Consider the following 18,308-nt stretch of genomic DNA (forward strand, 5'->3'; position numbering starts at 1 on the left):
GTACTACACTATTTGTATAAAAATAATACCACCACCAGTAACAATAAAGCAAAGAGATAAATGCAAACATCTGGGGGGGAATTTACCATGTGCCAAGTGCTGTGCCAAGTGCTGTGTGAAGAGCTCTTCATGCATTACTCCTTTAGTCCTCCCAACAATCCTGTGAACTGTTATAATTCCATCCCTTTCTTGAGGTAGCGAGAGAGGCTTATTAACTGGCCCATGGTCATTCATCTGATAATCACTGAAGCCAACTCAACCACAGTTAAACAAACGGGTATTCAGGGATGACCCAGCTGACTCACGAAAATACCATGATCTCCTGCTAAACAGTCTCACATAGAATGTCACATCAATGAGATAACACTGTTTTGTTTTCAACTTTTTAAGATGCAACCATTTCTTTCTTGTTGCTGTTACCCATAAATACACAGCTCCATGCTATTATGCCATTATCTCTGCTGACAGCAAGGCAATAGCAGCTTCTACAGTTTAAAAATCGAGTATACATAATTTTAGGAGGTTAAGACATTAAAGACCAGCTTCAACAAGCTAAAATGGCTATCAGTATGACCTTGAAATAGAGATTTTATACAGGCATGGCAAATTATCTGTTATCCATCAGCACCTCACCTTTAAATGAAGTTTTCTTCATCACCACAAAAGAAACAACATAGTGTGTCTTAAGTCTGTTTCTCTCTGATGAACCAATGAAGAAAAGTTGTCTTTCCAGAGGGGAAACCAGTCCTGAAAAATGCTACTTTCTCTGGAGGATCATATAACACAAAAACAAGGCTCTTCTGTGTAATCCTTGGGGAATATACCAGAGTAGCCATCCTACCTGAAGGCCACTACTCACCTCCATTTCCATTTTGTTTAGTTTTATTAGGAAAACAAGTTAGGTCAAGGAGGTATTTTCACAGGAGATGCTTTGATATTATCTCCCTGGACACTTACTATTACCAATTATTTAATGACTATGATAAAAAGAATAAATATAATCAATCACATTCAGTAAAACAAATAAATTCCTAAGATATGCAGGTGCCACTCCCACTTATTTAATAATTATATGGCAAACCAATGAAACAAAATCTTAACAGTACTTGATGTTTGAAATCTTTTACCAATATACCACCATAGATGTCCACCTTACTCCTTACAACAAAATAATCTTGGGAAAAAAAAATAATCTTGAATAAATCAAATATCTAAATGTAAAAAATAAAACCATGAAAGCACTAGAAGAAAATGTGGGTGACTATAATTATAATCCTGGAGGTGGAAGACCTTTTAAAACATGACATAAAACTCAAAAATCACAAAGAAAGACATTGATAAATTTGACTAAGAAAACTATATTTATAGTGAAGATACATATAAAACTAAAAAAAATACAAGGAGAAATTAAAAAAGTGTATTTGTTCTGACAAAAGAATAAGCTTTTTCATATACAAAGAGCTCTTATAAACCAATAGTAAAAGGTAAAGTAAATAGAATAAAATGGGCAAAGTTTACACAAAAGCAATGTACAGGAAAAAGACATATAAATGGCAATTTACCTACAAAAGATACTAAACATTCACAATGAAAGAAATGCAAAACATCAAAGACCTATGAGGTTTCACATATCAGAAGAGCAAAATGTTGTAATTTCATAAAACAATATCAGCAAGGCTATGGGGAAACAGGCAATCTCTCTTTTGGTGAGAATGACACTGGTCCTCTACCTTTTAGGGAAGGCAATTTGGCAATATATATCAATATTAAAAATTCACAATCTTTTACCTAGCAATTCTATTTCAAAGAATTATGTAAGTATGATTATATAAGTACAAGTAAACATAAATATATCTAAAAAAGATTTTCAGTGCAGCTCTATTTATCAGCAAAACTACCCCTACACATACACACATCTAGAAGCCTAAACATCCATTAATAGGAGATCTAACTAACTTGATTATGATATATTCATACAGTGGTATAGCCATCAAAAATAGTTATACAGGTTGAGCATCCCTATTCTGAAAATCTGAAATCCTCTAAAATCAAAACTTTAGAGTGAAAATTTTATTTTGATATGGAAATTTTGATAAAATACACAAAGAAAGGAGAAAAAAGCCAAGTTGCAAAATGTAGGTATACTATGATCCTATTGTATAAAAAAGAACATATGTACTTCATTTATACACATATATATAGATGAGGGCTGTCTGGAAAGTACCCAGCCATGTTAACTGTTCTCATTGTATTAACAATGGCTGTATATTTTCTGGACAGCCCTCATACATGTAATTGTAAAAGCAAATATTATTTTCTCTAAGTCTAGACAAGAGAGGAAGATGTTTACTTATTTATTAACATTTTTAAAGAGTCTGAATTATTTTTACTGGGTATGTAATTTTTATGATTTTACAGAGGACACTGGTACATAGAATCTATTTGTCAAATGCCCAAAATATTTGGATAAAATATGTAAGATACCATAAATCATACAGGTGCATTAAAAGCTCAGATCGGTGCTAATCTGCCCATAATCAGGATATCCAACTCATTTTTCATTTGCACTTTTTAGTACCACATATGTGAAGTCCCAGTATAGAAATATATTACCTTATTTTACTATTGTTTTATATTTTAGTATGTTTTCCCAGTGTTAATGGTCAAAGTGTGTTAGTTTGAATTAACTCTGAAACAATAACCTACAGAAAAAAGGAGTTTAGTTCTTAAAAAGTCAATTTATTTTTCTCTCGGTGATAAATTAAGGGAAACCGATCACTGGGTTAAACATTGAATTTTCTGTATTTGCAGTGTTTCTGCATGATGGATTTTGTAATTATCTTGGCCTCTACATTCCAAACAGCTTCAGGTTTCATTTACACGAAATGTGAGTTTCCGATTTTTGCCTCAGGTGAATCTTTAATTATGAGCTAAACCATAATTATAAAAAAGTTATAAGTTGGAAAATTTCCTCTTCAATTCACACTCACAAAATGAAAGATAGGAATAGCCTAACCAAACAATTTATACTTAAATTTACTTCTCTGTAAAATGGGTGGTTGTCTGTTGCACATGAAAACATTCAGTCCAACAGGCCTGCTCTTAATGGTAGATGGATCTTGAGAAATGAATCTCACGTCTCAAGTCTTTGTGTCAACTATAGTGATGTCTCTCACTATAGTTCCTGAAGAGAGTTTAATCTCAAGGACACACAGAAACTGTGGAAATCTAACTACTAAAGATCACAGGGCAATCAAAATGAAAATAAAAATACCTATTAGAAGATCTACACATATGCTAACAATCCAAAATAACTATACTCTTTCTAGAAAAGATGCTAATGAGGTCAAATCAATCAAAACTGATGCTTCTCAACTTGTTTTATGTATGTGTAGCCCAAAATAACTCAAAAATAATAAAATTCTGTTAGAATAAATAACTTTGAACTGACTACGTATATAATTACATAGTGACCCAAGTGATAATTTAATAGTGGGAAAATGGAAAAAACTGCACATAACCAACTCCTTAAGAATACAGATGGTCCCCAGCTTACTATGGTTCAACTTACGGTTTTTCGACTTTATGATGGTGCAAAAAGAAGATGCATTCGTGCACTCAGTAGAAACTGTACTTTGAGTACCGACACAACCATTTGGTTTTTCATTTTCAGAACAGTATTCAATAAATTTACATGACATATTCAACACCTTATTACAAAATAGGTTTTGTTTTAGATGGTTTTGCTCAACTATAGGCTGATGTAAGTGTTCTGAGTATGTTTAAGGTAGGCTAGGCTAAGATACGATGTTTGGTAGGTTAGGTGTAGTAAACACACTTTGACTTGCAATACTTTCAACGTATGGTGCGTTTATTGGGATATAACCCCACTGTATGTTGAGAAGCATCTGTATTACTGGTTGATGCTTTCTGAAAATGCTATACTATATACAAGTATATAGTTTCATTTGAAACTGATACTAGGTATTTTTATTATCTTTCATTATATATTAGATATTTCATTATCTTTCGAGTAAGTTTTAAAATGATAGAGCTTTCAGGGGCCAGCAGAGTTCTTCTAGTCCAACCATTGCCTCACTGGCAGAAAACGGTCATTTTAACTTCCTGGTGAATTGTTCAAAGAACTGGATGAAACAGGAGCCTTTTTACACTGTGCCAATCAGCTGTACTGACTTAGTGGATAGAGATGTATTCGGGGTCATCTGCCCAAAATGGTTTGACTGCCTGGGGAGGGGGACCAGGCAGCCATGTTCTTAGATAGTAATTAGAAAGCAGACCCAAGCGCTGCAGCTGGTGTCGGAAACCAAGGCCCCTGTGTCCTCTTCAGCAGAGGGGCACGATCTAGCTCCCTCAGGAAGACCATCTAAAATTAATTAAGATTAGCAAATGTCACAAGTAATATAGGTCCAAAAAAATTTCAACTGTCTTAAAAGAAATTATTATCCTTATAATTTCACCGATGTTGCACCAGATGCCAAGACTTTCTGCTTTCTGAAACTTACCAAGTCTTAAAGCAGAAAAGCAACATATCTAGGTTCAACATAAGTTCAACATAAAGTTTTATGCTCTGCTAAGTCATATATAGCTGCTTATTTTGGAGGCAAAAAATTGTTTATTGTAGCACTACAGAGCCGATTTATTGCCATAGGAAAGCCAACCAACCCAACCTGTTCTTAGTCTCCGGTCAACAGAATAGTATGCTGACGTTTGCTGGCAGAATTAAAGAGAGTATTCTATTTATAACAGCTACTCTGAGAAACTCACAGTTCTTCTCATATAACTTAAGATATGGAGAGAGCACCCTTTCTATGCCTTGGTGAATTGTCATGCTCCTTTCTCAGTAAGGATAAATTAGCAACATTTTATCCTTTGTACTTTCAATGCCATGGAATATTTCCCAGAGTTCTTTAAATGTGAAGTTGTTTGCCTGTGTCACTTCCTCTGGGACATCTGCATCCCCTTCATCAAAACCACTTTCTCATTCATGTAGATGAGTTTACTTTCACCAGGTTTCTCTGGCTACATATCCAGGGCCTATCAAATGGTAGCAGTGTTAATATTCCTACAGTCAGCAATTTCTTCATAATGCCATTTACATTCTATTCAAATTTCACTTCCCACATTATCACTGTTAGTTTCTTTGCTAAAAAAAATCCTTCTTTCAATTATCCATTTTTGTAAAATGCCACCTGGATTTATCACCAGGGGAAAAGGAGACAACATAACTGCATGCTTTGCTGTCTGCGCATGAAATAAATAAAGGATGCACAGTGACCAACTGCTGACACACTTTGAAGTAAGTGACATGATTGGTCACTCATGGTGATGTGCACCTGTTACTTAGATAGTGATTTCTTGACTGAAGAGCTAGCAGCAAAATTTGTACTTCATGCAATTATTCTTGGTTAATATAAAATGGTAACTGAAATTTGGACCATGCTATTAAGAGGACTGGTATTGTTTAACTGAAATTTGTGCATATCAGAACCATGCAAAGCAAAGACTGCCTCTTTGTGTGATATATATATCAGGATATATACTAATTATGAAATAACCCTGATTTATAAATACATATTTTTAAATTACATATATTTTCAATTACTATACCTTTTAAATACATTTTTAAAATTAGCATGTTATAATATATATTCTGATATTTCATTTAACCTATGTTATAAATATTTTCCCACATTGTTAAATATGCTTGGGAAATATGATTTAATAGTATAACAGAATTCTACCTTAAGAATAGAATTTAATTCATTTATAATTGAGCAACATATAGGTTGTTAACAAAGTTTTTGATACTAAACATAATGCTTTGAGTATATCTGTTTACACAAATTTCTCCACTTCTCTGGCTATTTCCCATGTATAAGTTTATAGAAGTGGAATGACTACATTCAAAGGTATAAATAATTTCAAGACTTTTGGTACATACAAATTTACATTTTAATTTATAATCTATAGTCCCACAAGCAGCTTCTAATTTTAAAGACTGAAAAAGTAAAAAACTTGTATTTCATTTTCTTTCGTTTAATTTCCTTTATTACTAGTGAGCTTAGATGTGGTTGGTGAAATTAACATTGGGCATATATATTTTTTTATTGTGAATTACCTGCTCAAGTCCTTTACCCTCTTTTCTCTTGGGTTATCTATTTCTAAATAATTTAAATCAGTGGTCCCCAACCTTTTTGGCACCAGGGACCGGTTTCATGGAAGATAATTTTTCCATGGACCGGGGGGCTGGGAAGGATGATTTTGGCATAATTCAAGCACATTACATTTATTGTGCAGTCAAACTTCTCTGCTAATGATAATCTGTATATATAGCTGCTCCCCAGCACTAGTATCACTGCCTCAGCTGCACCTCAGATCATCAGGCATTAGATTCTCATAAGGAGTGTGCAACCTAGATCCCTCGCATGCACAGTTTACAATAGGGTTCAAGCTCCCATGAGAATCTCATGCCGTCGCTGATCTAACAGGAGGCACAGCTTATGTGGTGATGTGAACCATGGGAGCAGCTGTAAATACAGATGAAACTGCTCACTCGCACACCCGCCTGCCCACAGCTCATCTCCTGCTGTATGGCCCGGTTCCTAACAGGCCACAGACTGGCACTAGTTCACAGCCTGGGCGTTGGGGATCACAAATTTAAATGACCTCTGTATGTATATTACCTCTTTACAGACAATATGCCTCATAAATCAATTTAAGTTCTGGAACTCCAAAACTATAGGTTACTACCATCCTTTCCAATTTTTACACGATAAATGAGATGTATAAAGTCAAACTAAAATTCTGATGTGTTTTTAGCTGGTTCTAATAGTTAACCTTTAGATCTGGTTATAAGAGTCCAATTATTAAGACACACTTTCTTCACTGATGCACAGAAAAACTCAACCATTAATTATCCAAAAATATTCTTAGCTTATAGTTTTAAATCAAAGTAAGTATACTGGGAACAGGGAATAAAGTATACCCATAAAAACCTTTTCATTAGCTAGACTTTGCTTTTGGCATGACCCATGTTTCACAGTTCCACATTCGATTCTGTGTTTAGTCTCTCTAAATCCCATCTCTCTTTCTTCCATCATTCTATCCTGTGTTCTATTAGCGCGCTGCATTCCTATTAAAGCATTACTACCTGACAGAGGGCTCGAAAAGAGCACATGAGAATGCTAGAGTGCGGGGCATCAGTGGGTGAGCATGACTTTCCGGAGGAGTTGCTTTCTGGCACCCCTCATATCCTACCACATAAGTGAATGTTTTCTTACTCAACCCAGAGGAGACAGCCTTGTTCAATAACAAAATGCCATTAAAAATCATATTGCTACATGACAACCACTTAAAGACAAGCTATAAGAAGTAATGGGAGAAAACAGATCTGTAGTTACAGGACCTTTCTTTCCTAAAGCTATCCGAATCTAAACACTGAATGTCAGAGCCCTGGAAACTTTTCTGTTGGAAAAGGGTAATGATGCTGTGGTATCTATCTATTTTGACTGCCCAGAGGCTTCAATGCTCACCATGCTGCTGGGATCCTAGGGCTAGGTTTTTATGTATTGCAGTTATTACAAGTATAGCAATTTTCTAGAAACACGCGCATCCCTGGGTAATGCTGTCTGCCCTTTTGTATCCTTTCTTGTCAATCAAAGATAGAGTATAGGTTATTTCAGGAACGTAGGCTGCCCCATGAATGTCAGGGCAAACCCTGCTAAGAAGAGGGCAACCTCTAGAGAGAAGTCCAGATAATGCAATCTGCAAGGGAGCTGGTAAGCCATCACCACTACCATCTCCTAGGAGAGGCTAGCTCAGCTGGGGGGCGAAGTGGGGGGAGGGCAGCAGTAGGGGTGCAGACAAACTATCTGGATAAATTTGTACTTAAATCTATGTCTTACTAGACTTGGTCTATTTTCTCAGTTACATTGAGAAAGTATACTACATCTGTTAGCTCTTCAATTCCTTTCTTACACAAACATTAATTGAATTTCTTCTCTATACCAGGCCCCAAAGTGAAGCAAATTAGATTTCGCTCCTAGGGTTTACAGTCCAGTGAGAGAGATAGCAACATAAACAAGTGACTTTGGTACCAGGTAATGAGATGTGTTAGAACTGAGGAAGCTAGGGACTCCATGGAAGCTGGGGTCAGGTTCAACCTAACCCAGTCTTGGCAGGCATAGTAACTTCCTGGAAGAAGTGACACTGAAGTCAAGGCCTGAAAGCCAAGGAAGAGCCACCAAATTAAAGGAGACAGAGGCCAAGGGAATCAAGGCATGTTGCAAGAATTGAAATAAGTTGGGATGCTGAACATAGAGTAGGACAAGGAACATCAAGAGAAAAGGCTGGAAATATAAGAAAGGGTCTGATTATCTATGGTTTCATAAACATATTAAGAAGTTGGAGTTTATCCAAGAGTAGAGGGAACACTGAAGGATTTTAAGCCGATGAGTGGCAGGATGAATTTTGCATTTTGGAGAGAGTACTCCGTCTCCACTGTGGAGAAGACAGTGGAGAGTGCAAGATCAGGCAGAGAGTCCAGGTAGAAGGCCTTTGTGGTCCTATTAATACAAGTGCAAGAAGATGGTGGCAGCCTTCATGATAGCATCTGTGGCAATGGGAAGAAAGTGACAGTCTGTGATGTATTTGGGTGGCAGGACTGCTGGGGCTTGATGAGACAGGGCAGCGTGGTGAAGGAAGAGAAGAGACAACGATGATGCCCGCATTCTTGGCTTGGGCAACTGAGTGGAAGTTAGTGTCACTCACTGACAGAGCACAAGAGGAGGAACAGTTTCGATGAGGTGATTATGAGTTTGTTTTAACCGTGCTGAATCTGAGGTACTTATGGTGCATCCAGTAGAAATGTCCAGTAGACAGACAAGCAGTGGCTAATCAGAAAGAGGGTATCATCATTCAAGGGGAGAGTGACTCCTTAGGGGAGCTGCTTAGTGTAGAACTAGTAAAATGCCAGTGTCTTGGGCTTGACTTGCAAAAAGACTACCTAATACCTCTGGGCTTCATCACCACAAGCCACACTCACCATAAACTATTACCTGTATTTCATGCCACTGACTGTGAAGGCAGCAGGGAAGGGAACGAACAGACAAGTCCCAGTCTGCCATCATTTAGAGAGAAAAATCCGCTCACGTATTTCTTGAACGGAAGAAATCAGAAAATAAAAAACAGAAATCGATTTTCTCTGTATTTAGTTTTATTTTTAATTTATTTTTATTTTACCTTATTCATTTTTAAATTGGCAGTGATCTCAGAAACATGAATTGATAAGAATCATTAGCTATTCAGGTGACCACACAGTCCCCCAGTCGTTTAGCACAAGAAAGAGTTCACGCTTTGATACAGGGTGAGGACTGGAATCCTAAACACTGTAGAGGGGCATCTTTCCAACGGCCAAAAAAGGCATACATGATTAATACGAAAAGTACAGATGAATATAAACCAGTCGAAATATTGGCATCTTTGATATATAATAAAGAAGTATTTTAAAAACAGTATCTCCTATAAGCAGGCTGTAGCATAATTTCTTAAAGCAATTATCTAGTTTAGATATTCATCTAGAATATACATCATGGATTCTCATTTTCTCAAGACAAAACATTTTGGTCAAATAATTACCTTGCTTTATCTTTCCTTCAGGAAATACAGTCAACTATATTAGCCACTTCTTATACAAGTTACCAATTGAGGGTTTGAAATCCCCCCTTAAATTTTGAATGTTTGCAGAAGTACAGAACTTTGCATATAAGCGAGTCTAGGCATTTTTATGCGCAAGTAGTCTAGAATCATTAGATTCTCAAAACAGACTAAGAATCACTGTCTTATATACATATTTCACTATGATTCTCCTACAGTGTGTATTATAAATATAGGTCATAAATTATAGGTTGACATGTTTCATATTCTCTCAAGGATAAGTAGGTTTACTTTCACAGGACTGTATCTGGAAAGAACCTCAAAAGCTAACATGTTCATTCTTTTGCCTTTAGGCTAAATGCCTCCAAAATTATCCATGTCAGATGAAAACTGAAAGTCTGTTTATTTTTCCCTACGGGAAAGCAATTCCAGTACTTCATTCTGTAACCTATTACATTTTTTAACAACTACTGTAAAATTTATCTTTGGTCTGTATGTGCTCTAGTTTAGGTCCTCAACAGCCTTATTACTATTTTTCTTCACTTTATATACAGCTATAAATGTGTGTTAATCTTTCCCAGAGAAGACATATGGCAATGTTCTTGTAACAGGCCATTTTTAAACCTAACGGCTCCAGTGATAAATGTGTATATACTGTACACAATACAGCTCACATACATTAGGCAGACGTCTGGCCAATACACTAGAACTTAAGCGTGATCAAGTTTCTATTAACAGGAGTTCAGTGTCCAAAAGAGCTGGGAAAAAAACCTCGGAGGACAGTTTTACCCCTGGGCAGTCGCCTCTCCTAAACGCTGGACAGCATCACCAAGAGGACCCAGGGCCCTAAAAGGGACAGTGAAAGAAGCTGCTCCAAGGGGAATTTCAGAAGAAAGTCATGAAGACCTATTAGCAGATTTATTCAAGAAAATCAGACCCCAAGCTTTTTACATCTGGGTAAGAACCCAGATGACAACCTGGAGAGGGACAGGCCATGAAAGGGGGCCTTTGGGGAGAATTCATAAATACAAGTAGGGGTGTCTATAAGGAAGACTCCAATAATCTGCCTGCAAAGGACCCCACGCTGAGCAAAGGGGTAGCATCGCAGGCAGACTGAGTGAAAAGAGACAAAAGATAGAGTGCTTAAGGAGTGCAGGAGCGGCTACTCCAACAAAAACTAGCAGGCAGAAAGTAAGGCTAAAAATTAAACTGAAGATAATATGTGATCAAAGGGGAAATTTTAGAGAAATGATAATCAAGAACTGCCAAAGTCTAAAAAAAAAAAGCAGTTAATTTACGGAAGGAACCCAGCACCAACCTAGGCACCTTTAACATGCATCACCTCATTTAATCCTCCGAGGCTCAGAGAGGAAGAGGGCTTCATCCAAGATCACACAGCTGGGTAGCAGCAGAGACAGACACTAAGTCTTGGACTTCTGACTCCAAGGCCATGGCTCCTCCAACCACCTGGCAACCTCTGGCCAGAATCATATCATATTCCTGAGATACGAACTGGCAGGTCCAACTCATTAAAAAGTTGCAAGATCCCAACCAAGGCCGCTAACAAAAACAGGATGCAGTGAAGGAACCCTTTAAGACCAGTAAGAGCCAAGATGGTGATGAGAACGACCTCTGCTCTCCCTTGTAGTCCTTTAGACGCTGCTTATAATGTATTAACATACTAAAGGAATCCCCCCCCCAGCACCAAGACAGTTTACAATCACCATGACAACCCCTAGAAGTTACCTTATATGGTATGAAAAGAGGAGAACCCCCAATTCCTGGAAATTTCTACCCTTAGAAAATCCATGAATAATCTACTCCTTATTTAGCATATAATCAAGAGCCATAAATAGCATTTGCCAACAATGTACAGGGGCTACTCTGTCTATGGGGTAGTCTGCTTGCTGTTTGATTAATACATGTTGCTTTCATTTTCAACTTAAGGCTCATGCTTGAATTCTTTCCTGCACAAAGCCAAGAATGGCCATCAGGCCAGATCCTGGTTTTTGGGGCCCACTCTCATGTGTCATTCCCATTCTAGTAGTTAGGGGATAATGCTATGTATAGTAAATAGGCTACATGAATCTCAGGAACTATTTGTAGCATAAACCAATAATCTGCCGTATATTCCTAATATAAGGTTGAACCAAATGAAATTGCCACTTTTGTAGGCCAAAAATGGTGAAATATTGGCAATTTTATAAGGTTCAATGCACTATAAAGGAATTAAAAAGAAAGAAAGGTGTCAGCATCAAATCTAGTGTCCAAGGTAGTACTTTGTTGTGTTTAAGTTTTATACAAGGCAGAAAAAGAATGGGGAAGAATACATAAAGCATGCTAAATAAGTATTTAAATGCAAAAATTCTCAAACAGCAATAAAAATATTTTTCATATTTTATGCTCCAAACTGACCACCCCCCACCCTATTACCAGAATTCCCAAAGTCAACCTTCTGGTGGAACCTTATGATTTTGAACTTGGTAGAGGTATACTGCCCTGTTTAACACACCTGCGCTGCCTGTAGAGAACCACCTATCTGTTCCAAACTCCTAGTTTTCTGCTCTTCATCCACTTCAGAACCTCCAGAAAGATTCCCACGCAGCACCTAGTCCACTCCAGGGTAAAGAATTAAGTCTGCATTTCGAGTTTCAGCTACTGCTCCACTCCAGGGATTTTTCATCATGGCTGACTGTCTTTTGGTTGTTACATTAGACTATTGGGACAGATGCCTGTTCAACAAACAACTCTGAATAAGGCAGATTCTTCCAGGAGAGGAGATAGGACTGTCTACATCCTTCTCTTGAGATTTAAGTCTAATCACTCAAACCCAGCAATTAAACAGTGTAATCAGGGCAGGTATTTACAAGGAGAGTCAGCAAACCCAAGCTCATCAGAGCCACTCGGTGCTGCTGTTCCCAGCATTCTGAAGGCATATCTTAATCGTTTATATCTCCTAATTAACTCTGCTAAGAAACTAGATATAAAGGGTAAAATAACTCCTTTTATCCTCGTTAAACAAAAATGCTTTGTGAAGTCTACAAACATTTTTTTTTTTTTCCATTTATGTGTCCACATTCTGGGTTTGTTTGTCTTGAGGACAAAAGGCAAAAAGTAGCCTCCATTCAGAACAACTCCTTCAACTACAAAAAAATGTATCTGGAGATGACTCCATGTTTTAGCTAAGAATATCTTCTATCTAAAACTTAAAAAAAAACAAAAACAAAAAAATAAACCCAGAATGGCTGTCTAATCAAATGTATTCTCTTTCAGCGAGAATATTTACAAACATGTAATAAAGTTAAGAGTTTAATGTGTTTGTGTTAATCCAGAGGCCAAGTAGGATGGTGGTAAAGAAAATGTGGACTTTGAGGTCAGACACTTAGCTCTGCTATTGTAACCTCTGGAAGCTTTAGGGTCCTTATTTGTATATGGGGACAGGCCTACATCATTTAAAAAAAAAGGACTAAATAAGATCAAAGGTAAAGCACTAATAGCAGAATCTAGCTCACTGTCAACACTAGATAACAGTGGTACAAATGTGTACCACTTTTTACATAGTTGTATTGGTTAAGCACTTACTATGTGCCAGGTACTGTTCATTTAATCCTCACAATAACCTCATGATCTAGTTAGTATTATTAACCCCATTTTACAGATGAGAAAACTGTGGTGTCGTCAATAAATTAAGTAAGAAATACTGTTACTTAATATTTGCCCAATGTCACACACTTGGTAAGTGACAGAGGTGGGTTGAGCCCATGGCCATAAGCTCTCTACAATACAGACTTTCATTATGATTGCTGCTGCTGTTTTACTTGTATCCACTTTACTTCTTAGATTTCATCTTCTTTGTCATTTTTAATTTATAATTCCATGGAACATGGATATCATGGAAAAGTTCCATTTGAGAAAGGGGAACTAAATGTTCTTAACTAGAAAGATTATAGAATTGGCAAAAATATAAAGTTAAAATTAATTAATTAAAGTTAGTTAAAAGTCTTCCAGGGAACAATAATTTGATTTTAAAACACTACGGAATTTTGTACACACTGAAATTATACATTTAAAATGTTTTTTTAAAAAGGTAACTCAACTTCCTTTTACTTTTAATGTATTCATATTATGAATAGAATTCATATTTTAAAAATAACTTTAAAATACAAACAGTAGCAGACAGGCATACGAAAAAATGCTCAATAAAACTAATCATTATAGAAATGCAAATTGAAACAATGAAACATCACCACATACCTTTTAGAATGGCAAAAATTTTTTTTTAAATAGTAATTTTTTAAAAATAACTGACAATATCTGAAACAACTAGAACATTGCTGGTGGGAGTTAGACAGCTACATGTTTGAATACAGACTTTATCCCTTACAAGCCATGTGACTTTGAAGAATGTTAGATTCCCTAACACTTGATCGTTTACTTTCCTAGAATGAACTCAGTTTGATCTGTGTGCCAGTTATCTATTCACTCCCTCTCAGCTCCAAATTCACCCTTCAGTACATTCTCTGTGACAATGGGCAGAATCCTTTAGAGTGTGATGGTGAGATCTGTCAGTAGGGGAGGCTGGAGGCATGCTTCAGGAGTCGGTCTCTCCAGATGGTTCCGGTGGCTGCACTTGATGATAAGAGCAAGTGATGGCATCAGGGGTATGCTGCCCTACCATATGCCCAGAATGTGTGGTCCCTCAGCAACCCTCTGCCATCATCTAGCCTATGATCATCGTCCTGCTGCCCTCCCAACATGGACACTGTGCCCTGGAGGCCCAACTCCACCTGCTGGTCTGCCTCCTCCAGAGGTTTGTTTCCTGTGGTCCTCCCAACAATCACTTCAGGCCTTCCACCCACAGTGGCACCCCGCCTCCATCTGTGTGCCTGTCCATTGGCCAGAATTTCCCTGCATCCTGGAAGATTGTTCCCCACTTTCCCAGCGACCAGCTCTAGCCCTGGCAACCCAGCAAACGTCTCCACTGTGCTGTGGGCTGCAGCTATGTCTTCTCCAGTGAGGTCTGACCCACAGCCTTGGGGAGGGGGTCCCCTTTCCAAGTTTGTCTTTCCTTGGTTATTTTTTCTCAGCTTTAAGGTACTCGATAGAGTTCTTTAAAAATCTTACAGTTATCCTTTTGTCATATCTTAATAATTCTCCTATTTAAATCACTATATAGTTTCTGTCTCCTGATTGGACCTAGACTGATATGTGCACATTATCTTATTCTTTGTATTCATGGATAATATTTGCTAATTGATTAGCAAATTGTTGACTAAACAATTGCATCTTCAATTGTTTTATTTTTCCCTCTAGTTTTATTGTAGTATTATGGTTAAAGAATGTGGTCTATACAATTCCTACTTAGTGGAAGTTATTGATAATGCACAGTCAACTTTTTAAAAGTATTTTCCAGAAAATTGAAAAGAAGGTGCAGTCTCTATTTTCAGAGTACAACGATGAATATATTTCTATTATATCAATGTTATTAAAGTATTTGTATCCTACATGCCAGGGGTCAAGAAACATTTTCTGTAAAGAGCCAAAAATTAAAAAATATAGGCCTGCAGACTCTATGATCTCTGTTGTAACTACTCAACTCTGCCATTTAGGTGCAAAAGCAGCCATAGACAATATGTAAATGAATTGTCCATATGGTTGTGTTCCAGTAAAGTTTTATTTACAAAAATAAGCAGTTGGCCAGATTTAGTCCACAGGCCACAGTTTGCCAATGCCTGCTCTATAGCATCATTTTTACCCACTTGGTCTGTCAATTTCTCAATACCAGCATGTTTCGTGGATTTCTCCCTGTATATTTTCTGTCCTTCTCTGTTTATATAGTTCCACACTCTGATATTTGATTCAAAAAGATTCATAGCAGTTACATCTTCCTGTGGATTTTATCCTTTACCATTTTAGAATCCTTCCCTTTGTCCCGTTAAAGTTTTTTTTGCATTAAACCTTACACCCAATAAAAGAAAACATATAGAAAGAAAATATAAAATAAAAATAAAGACCAGTGATAAGTTTTAACAATAAGTCTGATTGTAATAAATTCACCTATTCAAAAAAACAAATCTTAGAATGTGGCAAACACCAAAACCTTGTCGATATACGTGCCAAATGGAGTGTCGTAAAAGTTTGATCTATAATGGATTCTTCATGTGTCTTTCTTAAGCTATTTTTCTTTTAACCTTTTTTTTTTTGCCATAAATATAAATGTGGTCCTACATATCACATATTGCACCAGTTTACTTATATGTAATAAGGCTGTTTTGAGTCCTTTATATGTCCCTAAGGAGTAGGTTGCTTATGTTAGTCTTTCCTTTCTGTTCACAGGAGGCTGTCCTCTAGCTGTGAGAGAGCTGGCTGTCAGGATCCAGCCCTTGTACTCTGAGCTGGAGTAGTTAGCTTTGCTATTTGCCCTGTAACTTTGTGTAAAGTTCTACATCAAAGATCCTTCCACTTTGTCAAGGGCATGTCCAATTCCCTGGGGGTTTGGGTTGTTCCATCACTTCACTGTGAGCCCTTTGGCTACTTTTTTGTGACTGCTCTATTCCTTACATGCTATAATTCAGTATTGGTTGACTTTTTCCCCTTTTTCTCTCTCATTTGAACCAAACCATTACTTGTTGAATATAATTAAGTCTACAGAATTATTTATCTAAACGCATTTGTCTTCTTCTGAGCCACAGGGCGGGAAAAGCCAAACCCCAGCAGTCTTTACAGAACTAAAGAGCTGTCTGCCTGCCTCTGTGAGGGGTGGAGGCGTCGGTGATATGCTTCCCCAGGTTACCTGTACGCCCGGTTCTTGTAGCCACAAATATGGAGAGGTTCTCACGACACTTACAGAGTTTCATCAACTGATCCCACTGGCTGAGTGCTTTGTCCAAGGATGGGAGTCATGTGTCTACACAGTGGGCCTTTTTTAGGTTTTGTTAGAACTATTTAGTTTGTCCAAACTCCAAGTTTCTTTTGGGCTCTTTTCACATATTCAGTGGTCTTGTATAGTCTTACCTGTTTTTATTTAATTTCACTTATTTCATTTCATTTCTGCTGAGTTTGAGGGGGTATGCCCTAGGTCTGGGCCCGTGCTTCCACATATCTGGGGAGTCCTGTGTGCCAAATATAGCTCTAAAATATCTTTCAGAAAGGGAATGGATTCCCATGACGATTTCTTCTTCCTTCTCAGAATTCATTTGTTGAATTTTTTACCTCATGTTCATCAAGTAATTAGATTTGTGATTCTGTCTTCCTTAAATATCTATTTAAACGAATGATAAGCCACACCTGGTTTTAAAATAAAGTAGAAATTTAGTATTTCCAGGCCACATAATCTTCTGAAGATTCTTTTGGGTCTGGTTTTGAAGGGGATGAAAATAACATAGAAACTCAAGATATCATGAAATTCAAATAAAATTACTTCTACCTCAGTGATATTCTGAAAGACACACAAACAGGTGAGCCCTTACCAGCGGAATGAGCAGGCTGATGAGGTCTGTCAGGGGTTTGCTGAGCAGCAGCAGGTCTTCTGCGGCCTGGGTGTTCCCCCGTGAGCCAGACTTCTGGGCCTGAGACAGGGGAAAGAAAAATGCAAGGGGGTTTTAGTGATTCATCAGCTTGGCTGTGGGAGACAGGTCCACTCAGTCTAGCAGGTGAAAGGGGCCGAGGAAGCATTCTACCTCCCTGTCCCTGAGTACGGAACAGACAGAGGCCCCAGAGGAGACATTATGCTTTGTTATAATGGAACAGAGAGTGTATACATTGCCACTGCCACCAGCTCCGGCTCCACAGGCAGACCTGGACAGCACATGGATCCAGCAAGGGCCGCTGCGAGGGGAATGATGGTGATGCCCCACACTCCGCAGTGGGCAAGTGCTTCATCTTTCCAACTGTCCTGAGACTAGGTGCTGTTATCCCCATTTTTCAGGTGAGACAACTGAGGTTTAGAAAAGCTAAGTAGTTTGTCTAAAATCCCACAGATAATGAATGTCAAAGCCAGAGGACAAACCCAGGCCATCTGACACTAAGTCACAAATGCTGATCTCCTCTGGGCATTTTTATGCACATTACATGATACATACTAAATGCATTCTGCTATGCTTTCATCCTATATGTACATGTACATGCTTGGATAACACCTAGAATATTTGTCCAATGTATCACTGCATGAATAGGCTTCAAATATGGGTCTACGTTCCTTAGAATGCGTAGACTTAAACTACAATGAAGGTAAGAAATGAGTGAGTGATTTTTACTTTCAGTGTGTCTTCTCTTAGGAGTTTTATAGAACTAAATGCAAAGGAGTTGAATAGAAATGAATAATTTTATACTGAAAAAGGCACTGATTACTTATTTTGTTTGCTATAATATGTATACTGTAGTATATACACATTTCACTCACTCTTCTCTTTTTATTTTTACTCAGGAGAGACAGAACCACTTTTAGATAATGACCTTTGCTGGGGGCCGTCAGAGCAGGCTGCAGGCTGCCTGGCCTTGGGTCATTAACCTGGACTCCAGGGTCCTTCTCATAAATGCCTCGTTTCCTTCTGCACTTCTGGCCTATAGACAGAATTTCAATTACCTGCATTCTTTGGTTCAGAAGGACTTGATTGAAAATCAGATGTCTAACT

The 18,308-nt window shown here is 37.6% G+C and overlaps 1 protein-coding gene across 1 annotated transcript in view; it reads right to left on the bottom strand.

The window, feature by feature from the left end:
- Window positions 1-18,308, bottom strand: part of ULK4 (unc-51 like kinase 4) — a 561,027-nt gene that overhangs the window by 143,156 nt on the left and 399,563 nt on the right. The window contains exon 34 of the mRNA XM_069475562.1: window positions 17,145-17,243. Within this exon, the coding sequence (XP_069331663.1) occupies window positions 17,145-17,243 (99 nt within the window). The remainder of the gene's footprint in view (window positions 1-17,144; window positions 17,244-18,308) is intronic.

This window comes from Eulemur rufifrons, chromosome 7, assembly GCF_041146395.1.
Source record: "Eulemur rufifrons isolate Redbay chromosome 7, OSU_ERuf_1, whole genome shotgun sequence".
Lineage (NCBI taxonomy): Eukaryota > Metazoa > Chordata > Mammalia > Primates > Lemuridae > Eulemur > Eulemur rufifrons.